The 9,719-nt window shown below is 36.6% G+C and overlaps 1 protein-coding gene across 6 annotated transcripts in view; it reads left to right on the plus strand.

The window, feature by feature from the left end:
* The window catches only part of LOC141647976 (SURP and G-patch domain-containing protein 1-like protein), a 41,806-nt gene extending 32,615 nt beyond the window's left edge, over positions 1-9,191 (plus strand). The window contains exons 1-9 of one of the 6 annotated variants that reach the window (XM_074456378.1): positions 702-831; positions 2,598-3,036; positions 4,456-4,582; positions 5,490-5,596; positions 6,776-6,913; positions 7,278-7,415; positions 7,602-7,781; positions 8,619-8,797; positions 8,903-9,191. In XM_074456378.1, coding sequence (XP_074312479.1) covers positions 2,637-3,036; positions 4,456-4,582; positions 5,490-5,596; positions 6,776-6,913; positions 7,278-7,415; positions 7,602-7,781; positions 8,619-8,797; positions 8,903-8,929 — 1,296 coding nt within the window. In that variant the 5' untranslated portion in view covers positions 702-831; positions 2,598-2,636 and the 3' untranslated portion in view covers positions 8,930-9,191. Of the gene's footprint in view, positions 1-701; positions 832-2,575; positions 3,037-4,455; positions 4,583-5,489; positions 5,597-6,775; positions 6,914-7,277; positions 7,416-7,601; positions 7,782-8,618; positions 8,798-8,902 lie in introns of those variants that run through there. The other 5 variants (XM_074456383.1, XM_074456382.1, XM_074456380.1 and 2 more) reach the window with 5 other exon arrangements.
* Positions 9,192-9,719: the final 528 nt, after the last annotated feature.

Consider the following 9,719-nt stretch of genomic DNA (forward strand, 5'->3'; position numbering starts at 1 on the left):
TTTTGAATTTTGGTAAAATTTAAGGTATCACGTATGTTTCGAAGAGTGACAAGACATTAGGTGAAAATAGTAAAAAGACCGGTAATATGTAAAACCGAAAAAAAAAGGGATATTCTACATGATACCCTTCAATTTTTCGACTTTCTACATGGTACCCCTACACTTTTTAAAACATACATGGTACCCCTAATTGTTGTCATTATCACTAAGTGTACCCCTAAATTTTATTTTCCGTCAATTAAACTTAGTTTTAGGCGTTAAGTGATTACTTAGAAGCGTAACCAAGCTTGTCATTTATCATTCCCATGACATAAGGACTCTATTAGACTTAATATCCATCTTTAGACGTGATAATTTGGCAGGGAATCAACAAATTTTTCGTCGAATTTTTTTTAGCCATATATATCAATAAATATTAGGATCGAGATCGATATTTAGCATAATAGAGTCCTTATGTCATGGGATAATAAATGACATGTTTGGTTACACATCCAAGTAATCACTTAACGCCTAAAATTAAGTTTAATTGACGAACAATAAAGTTTAGGGGTATACTTAATGATAATGACAACAATTAGGGGTACCATGTATGTTTAAAAAAATATTGGGTACCATGTAGAAAGTCGAAAAATTAAGAGCTACCATATAGAATATAAAAAAAAAAAAAAAAAAAACAAAATATAAGAAAATCTGGAAAATTTGAGGAAGGTGTTGAATAAATAGGTACCAATACATTCGAAGGTCCGACCTTCATAAAAAAAACTTGGCTATTATTTTTGTTCTCTCATCCAAAGCTGATCAATTTCCCCCCGCGAATCTTTGTTCCTCCAGGTATGTATAAATCGATGTAGCACAATTACAATCCTTGATCATCTTCATCATTCTTCAATTTCCCAACCCTAATTTCTACTTATTTTGGGAATTAATCAATCTATTGATTTATTTGCTATTCGACTTATTAAGATGTTCTTCAATTGGAATTTATCTTGTATAATTGACCTTTTATGGCTGATGATATTAGATTGTATTTTAATCAATAGTCATGTTTCGATTATTATTTTCAATTGGGGATTTGTTTCGTTTAGGGTTTTCTAATTTTTGCACTCGTAATGGTTTTTATTGCACACGAACAATTGATCAGTTGAATGAGACGTTAATGGATATTGGGCAGTTTAATTCTCCGAGTTGTCCGTCCAAAAAGCTTATATGAGACGGTCTCTGTGCAAGACTCGCCGGTTAAGGACATTATTTTACCTTGCACAAATTATAGAATAAGACAGTCTTATAGAGTGAGACCGTCCTTTTATATACAAAAACACAACACTCATTTCTTATAAAAAAATGAGTGTTTTTATATATAAAAGGTCCGTCTCACACTTTAAGATAGTATTACACAATAATTATTGGCTTACCTCATGCGTCATTGATTTGCCCTTGATTTTAAGGTTGTGAAAATTTTTGTTAAGTGGTTTTACAACATTTTTTTCTATGAACATGAGATTAGATTTCATGTTCTGTTAGGGAAATTTCTCCGTCTCTGATTTATCAGGGTAGGTTGGAGCGGCCTACCATTCATATGTTACTTTTAGTTTACTTTCCGTTCCACCATTGGATTATGGTATCAGGGAATGCTATAGTTTTACTAATCCCAATTGAAAATGTGGGTGTTCAGCATTTTTCTTTTAATTGAATGCAAGCTTTAAGCATTCTTCTCCAACTAATTTCTTCAAAAACCCAAATTTGTTTCCTTGTGCTTTTCAATTTCCATCCTGCAAGGTTGCACCCTACGTTGACGGTATACTTTAGTGTTTGTTCTTTACGGGTCTACTTACTGGGTTAAGACACAATATACCCTAAGTACCAGTGCTAGTGAGAGAGGTCTACTTACGGGTTTAGAGTATGACTATGAATTTTATAAAAGTGGACTAGATGGCGATCGGTAGCCTTTGTAGCTATTAGTCCTATTTTGAGCTTAGTTTCCAGCCATGCTCTTAGTTTTAAAGAAGTGCTTGGCAAGCTGAGGCGATAAGAGCCCTTGACAATTAGGAGTGAGGCAAAGGCGTGCACCACATGTCCACATGCACACTGTTTTACAAAAGAAAAAAAATGAATTTTGGATTTAATGTTTTGTCCAAAAATACCCCTTTTGGGATTTTTAAGAGGGCTAAACTGTAAAGAAGCGAACTGTAGGGACTAGGGATCATTGGGCCATGGAAGGACATAATAATAGAATTAGAAGAAAAAAATGGAAATCACATAGTAGCGCAACTTGCCCGCGACATCTTATGTAAAAGGCACACCTAAGGCACCCGAGGCTTTTTGGCTGGTGCCTTAGTGCGCCTTGAGCCTACGCGCGTGTTATTTTGGATAAGTTCAGTTTCTAGCTGTATCAATTCAATATTGAAGCCTACAATTAGACACTGGCTGGTGACGTGGGCACCAAAAATTACTACTGCAAGGGTACCAAGAGAATTCCTTTTTGCTTTTTGGTTGCATGTTACATACTTTGTAGCTAAGAAACATGATGGTCTAGTATTTGAAATTGCCTCCTTGAGTGTTTCGTATGTCTGAATAGCTTGAAAGATCTTGTCGAACAGTTGAAGTCCTCTGACCAGCCTATTAAGCAAGATATTCACATGGATAAAGGAGTGCCTCCTAGCTTATTTGTTAATGATGGCTCATTTATGGAGCGATTTAAACAGCTTCAGCAAGAAACGGAGAAGGCTGCTACAGCTGAGGATTCTAGCAAGAAAACAGATGTAATAAAAAGCTCTACTCCTACTCACTCCAGCGTCAAAACTGGAACAGAAAATAAGCACAAGGGCATGCAGAAAACTGCCATAGCTGCTTCAGGCAGCAAGCTTGCATTCAGCTTGAAGCAGAAATCAAAGCTTGTGACACCTGCTGTAAAATTAGGTGAAGAAGATGATGATATTGACACAGGCATTGGAAATGCACCAGATAGAGTTTCTGCAAAACGACAGAGATTGGGTCAACCAGAAATTTCTGAGTTGCCATCAAGAAAAGTTGATGTTGGTAATGTTTGTTTGCGTCAATACCTTACTTTCATTGAAATGCAGTCCCTCTTTCACTTGCTGAGTACGTGCTAAAAAAACTCGTGAAAGGGAGCTTGGATGCCCTTTCGGCGGTGTTATGTTGCCATTACATGCCTACCTATTTATTCTGTTTGCTGTTTGTTTTTGCCTTTGAATCTTTTTAATTGTTACATACTTTTCTTTGTTCTATTTTCACCTTAGTTTTGTATGGGCATTCTGCAAACGTTTCACAGCTGCTTTTGGCTTACTATGTCACGAAACTATTTTTTGTTTTGCCCTTTTTAATAACCATGTTTGACTAACAGTTGTGAATTTTTTTTTATGGGGGAGCTGTTCTCCTGATTAAAATTTGAAACTTAAGTTGTCACTTTGAAGTATGTTGCAACTTACAGCCCCACCTTCCAGTGAAGGTAACCAACGTAGCTACTAGCTGACAGTCTAACTGGGCGTTTCAGTCACATTTTCAGATTTGTTATATTTCTACTAGACTCCTAGATCTTTTTTTTTTTTCCCAAACATGGCATTTGTTTAATTGCTGGTTTGGGAGATTGTTTCGGCCATCATCATGATTCATGAGTCCTTCCTGCACAGCGTTAGTTTTAGGTTTAAAATCAACCATCTTTTGGTTTGAGTGAGTTGGCTAGAAATGAGAGAAGGGAGATGGGTATTCTAGTCATATATCATAGTTTTGTTCACTTGTGGCCTACTTACTTTGACTTTTCACTTCAGTCCGTGCCTGTGTCGACACGACACAACATGGATATGGGTATGGATTCCGTACCCAACACATATTAGTCCAACACTTCTCTCAGGAGAGCTGAATTAATGAGGCTCGCACGGCGAGTCTTACAAAGCATTTAGTCGTATATCTAATGATTTTAAGTCTTATTTGGCAAACTTCTTTCCATTATACTAAACGTTTTTGGAATATTTCAAAGTTAAGAGTGTATTTTTGCAATGTTGACGTGTCCCCGGCTCCCCGCACCCATACCATATGCTCATTTTAGGATAGGGTCCTCGTGTCTTAAAATTTTAGTCATGCCGAACCCAACACTTGCATATGTACCCGTGTCTGGCACTCGTACCCAACTCATAGTAACATAGCTTGTGGCATTTGTGCTCTTTATCATTTTATTATCATTTTTGTTTGCCATTTTGCCTTGTTTTTGGGACATCCAGTTGATAACCTTCACTTTTTTTTGTACTTTACAAATAAGTAGGACCATGTATCTTTGAAATTCTTGTCTGATTTGCAGCTTACATTTCTACCCCCTTTTAACAATAGGGGAAGAGATGTTCATTGAACAATATGGAAATTTGTGGCACGCCTGCTACAAGAGTCATTTGCATTGCGTTGTTCATGCACTTGGTCTTAATCAGTTATTTAAGTGACATGCAGCACCTCCTTCCCCAAGTGATCCTGCAGTGAAGAAAGCTGCGGATAGACTGGCAAGTTTTGCAGCCAAAAATGGAAGGCATATTGAAGATATTACTCGCCAGAAGAATCCTGGAGATACTCCTTTCAGGTATGTATTTAATCCTTTGCACTGTGGCCAGTATCTCTCATGTCATGGAATGTTTTTTTTTTTTAAAAATTCGTGGGCATTGACTGGTTTCCAATGCTAACTTCACCCACCACTAACAGTACGATAGTTAACTCCAGTAGTTAATGATATTCTTGGCTTATTATATTTGAAGCGCCGAAGCTGAGACAATTGTCACTTTTGTGCCCTCGGGCTTGAGCTTCATTATTTTGCTGATCCCACTTTCACTAATTACACTTTTGTGACATGGGGTTTGAGTTCCATTTAAGTGACATGAAGTGTACTTCACTAACTTTCAATCGATTTCCAGACTGTTTGATAGTGTTTTTTTTTCTCTGTTGTTTTGTACATATGTGAAAAACACACCTTTATTTATTTATGTTGTTTTCCAGACTTCATTGTGTTTAACAATGTCTTTGGTTTAGATGACTCTCTACGTTTTTATGTCCGATAGGTAACTAAAGTGAAAATTGCTGCCGTTTGTTGATTTTAGCTCATTTCTACTTAGTTTAGCTTGCAGACATATATAAGTGTCATTTGTCATTGTTGTTACCGTGTGTATTACCTATGTACTCTTATGATGGAGGTATCCCATGTAGGATTGGAGATAAATGTCAGACTTATCTGCTGTCTATGATGGAATGATGATCTTTGCATCATGTTCAATGATTGTTTCACCAAGTGCTTAGACACTTCCATTTGTTCTGGATCATGATGCAATCTTTCTCATTAGTGAATCTTGCAAGTCATATATTAATCTGTTTGGGGTTTTGATTGTTCAAATTTCTAAAGCCATTTGGCTGCATAATAAGTTTGAACTCTACAGATTCTTGTTTGATCCTGACTGTATTAACCTGTTTTTTCTGAATTTGTTCCCTGAACTCTACAGATTCTTGTTTGATCCTGACTGTAATGAGTACAAGTATTATGAGTATCGTTTTCAAGAAGAAGAAAAGGCCCTGGCACAGACAAAAGACAGATACACTGGAGGTGTCGGTTAGTTTCTGGCTGTTTTATTAACTTCGCTTATACAGTTCAACGAATTATATCAACAAGTCCTTTGTCTCATACTTCCATATAAGTGTGCTAAGTACTTACATGAATTCTCACAAGAAATTATTGGAAAGCATTGTAGCTATGAAGGAAGAAGCAAATGAATGAAAATAAACATATAATAAATGGAAAAAGGCGGGAGAGAGAGAGACAAAATACCAACTCAATCACATATTTTCATTAGTCACTCTTTTTAGGTCTTTCCTAGGGCTTTACATTTCAATAAGTTTCTTCCCTTAGTTTTCCTAATCCAGTGCTTAATTTGGTTATTTGTACATGTCCAAAAACTTGGTGGTTTCATACTTTCATGACTAGAAGGGTTGCTTGTCTGAGAATCATGTGATGTTTATTGCCCGTCTGATTTTGTAACAAATTCAATTTCTACTAGGAGTATAGCTGCAAATCCTAGATGTTTATATGTTGATGACAGGGATAAATACATTTATGACTCGTTACTAGCTGTTCTTGTCCGTGTTAGTTGTCACTCATGCTTGTATTACTTATGTTAGAAAGAATTATGCCTGTACGCGCTTTCTGATTTTGCCTCAGAGTGTCGTAAGCTGAGCTTGATTGGAGCCCTCGATCTTATGCTTAGTTACAGATATCTTGAGAGCTTGTGACTCTGTTTTGTTATTTATTTTAATAAAACATTTAAAGTTTATGTTCGCATTCATAGATAATAATAATAATGGAACTTAAGAGTAATTTTATTTTATAGATTTTCATTCTTGTTGGGTTCCAACTTGAAATTGAACCTGTCAAATGGGAATGATTTCCCATGTGGTAATTACTGAGGGAGCTGGAAGTATAGATATTTTGCCATCAAGTTTTAGTGGAACTATAAACTTGAAAATCTGATTACTTAAATTGCAAATATCTTAATAATGATATGTTGACATTTGTACTTCTAAGAATTTGAGGGTGATTGCATAATCCATTTAGTTATCCTCTCCACTGTTCATCCACAATAACTGGAAGTTCCGTAATTCATTTCTCTCAAAATGATCTTTACTGTTTTAAGTCTCCAATTGTAGGAATGGTTCTGTGCCACCTAGTAATCGGTTTCTAAATACTGTTTAATGTGTTTACCTTGAATTCATTTACTGAAAAATGGCTGTGCAGGTGATAAGAGTGAGTCTGCTAGTAGTGTTTCAAGGAGGTTGAATAACCCACAGTTGAATTACCACACACCTGCGTCTGCTCTATTTGAAGCCAATGGGGCCAGTTCACATGATACCTTATCTGCAAGATCAAGAAGTGGTGAGAATACTTGTGATTTTTATTCGTTCATTTCTGTATTGTTGAAGGTTTCCATTATTTTCTGGATTAACTAACATGTAGTGATGTTGACTTCACATTATGAAACCAATCTAAGCAAATTATGATCCTATTGTTAATTCACAGCCTTGGAAGTTGTCACTAATGTTGTTATTCAACTGAGCCATATTTATCTTATTGACCCTTTTCAAAATTTGAAAAATTCTTTGTTCGCGTATTTCTTGTCCCTTGTACACTTGTGTTGAATAATGTACTGTATTTTGTATGTATTAAATAATGAATACCTGATGTATATCATTTATGTGTTGCTACTTTTGTTCACTATTATTGTGTGGGATTTTTTTAGGTGAAGCTGGTTCGCTGGTGTCTGAGGCAGATCCTATAACTATGATGGAGTATTACGCAAAGAAAGCAGCAGCGGAAGAGAGGAGGAGAGCCCCTAAGCAATCACATGATGAGATGCCTCCACCAGCTTCCCTTCAAGGTTCACATCTGCCTTTCTCTCCTAAATCATCTTCCAATCAACTTGAACTTCACTTGAGATCTATATACTAACAATATCGTTTAGGAATGAATTACGCATGATACAATGTTTATGTTCTAGCCATGAGATCAAGCCATTTTTGTGAATTGAAAGCATGGTCAATGAGGTTTTTTAATGATGTGACAGGTTCTGAAAAGCGAGGTCATCACATGGGAGACTATATACCGTTGGAAGAGCTTGAAAGTTTTATGGCTAAATGTAATGATGCGGCTGCACAGAAAGCTGCCAAAGAAGCAGCTGACAAGGCAAAGATACAAGCTGATAATGTTGGTCATAAGCTTTTGTCGAAAATGGGTTGGAGAGAAGGTATGTTTTCTATTGTCCTTGAGGTAGGATGTGAACCTTTGTAGTCTTGTGTCTTATGTGAATTTTAGGTTAAAGGCTGACCGTATACAACTCATCACCTTTGCCATCTAATAGTGTTATTTTGAAAATAATTGTGTTTTGTGAAGATGACTCAAGCCATTTAATTCTAAAAGGCTGGGCCATTTATCTACAGAAGTCATATGTAGCTTATCTTCTTCAGTCGGAGGTGTAGTTCATTGGTTAACCTTTTCAATTGCATGAGGACACTACTAGGGAAATATTTAGAAGTTAGAAGCAATTGATTTTCAATTGCCATGCCCCCTTTTTTTTATACTTAATAACTAGGTGATGTAGATTTCATTTTCAATGGAGTCAAATACTTGTTATTCTTTAATTATGAATTTATGAATCACGATGAAATAAAGGAAAATAACTTACTAAATTGGTTGCTATTAAGGTATACAAATCGATTATTGGGCTTCAACCATTGGCTCAAGTTTTTGGTTCAGATGGTCTTCTGACATGGTATCCGAGCCAATGGTTAAAAAGACCTTGATTTGATTGTTAAAAAAAACAAGAATGAAAACTGGGCCAGAATTTGCAGAGCTAGGGAGGTCAGGTCTGATCTGCCTTAAAATAGGCGTTGTAGGATGAAATTGTCGCCCCAATTTCATTATGGGTCATTCAGAAACCACCTCTTTTTGTTTTTGAACACATTACCGGCTTCATACATCCAATCCTTCCCATGCCCCGCCATTTGCGGGATCCCTTGTGGCATTGGGGCCTGGGGTTGATGTGAATAACTATGTACTAATATACATTGCTTTGATGATTTAGGTGAGGGGTTAGGGAGCTCGAGGAAAGGCATAGCAGATCCAATATCGGCAGGCAATGTGAAGAAGGACAATCTCGGGGTTGGTGCACAGCAACCCGGGGAAGTGACTCCCGATGATGACATATATGAGCAATATAAAAAGCGTATGATGCTCGGATATCGTCATCGACCTAACCCTTTGGTACTGCATCATACTCTCTCCTTGTCTTTCAAAGTAGTAACTTCCCTTGGCTTAAATCTCAATTTTGTTGGTTTATTTGCTGATATTGTTGGACTGTCGTTGCAGGGCAACCCTCGCAAAGCCTACTACTGAGGAATTATGGCGACTCTTTTCAACTCACTATATTGTTATTCTTCAGAAATGGTTTCTCCAATACATTGTTTAGCTTTCTGTATTTTCCGTTTTTTCTTTCTTTCTTTTCTCGATTATACGTGTTGAACTACTTCAATTGAATCCAATTCATTTTGGGATCAACAGATTAAGGCTTTCTTATAGTTTATGCATTTTATCGCTACATTGTTGACATGTTCTCGTTTCATTTTTGAAATAAATACAGCAAGATTGGAATTTCATATAATACGGAGTACACTAGAAGTAATACTGTAGATGACAATGGGTAAACTTTGGCATGCTTCTGTTTCTTCTTCCTAAACTCGTACTGCCCTAGCCTTTTTTCCATTGGGATATCACAATCATATACGGAGTACTTTGCACTAGCTGATCCGATGCCCACCCTGCTGTGTATTTTGCCGGCTCTTTTTCACAGTAACGGTGGGCAAGTCTCACAACATCTATGCCAGCCACCGGAGTTTTAATTGAAAGGCAAGCCACTCTAGCTCATAAGCATTAAGCACTTTAGCATCAATATGGCTCTTGTTGCTTACTTTTACTAGTCGGAATCCATAAATCAAAGTCATTCTCAAATTAGTTCCATAAGATAAGAGCCACAAAAGGAACTAGCTTGTGAAAGCAACCAAGTCCCTCAACCTGGTTACCTATTAAAGCATAATGGAAGAACGTAAAAACCTAATTTGCTTATACAAGCTACGGAGTTACTTGTACTTTAAAGAAGATTTTTGCTTGTAAACTATTGTGAGTTGTG

The sequence above is a fragment of the Silene latifolia genome, chromosome 3, assembly GCF_048544455.1.
Source record: "Silene latifolia isolate original U9 population chromosome 3, ASM4854445v1, whole genome shotgun sequence".
NCBI classification, from domain to species: domain Eukaryota; kingdom Viridiplantae; phylum Streptophyta; class Magnoliopsida; order Caryophyllales; family Caryophyllaceae; genus Silene; species Silene latifolia.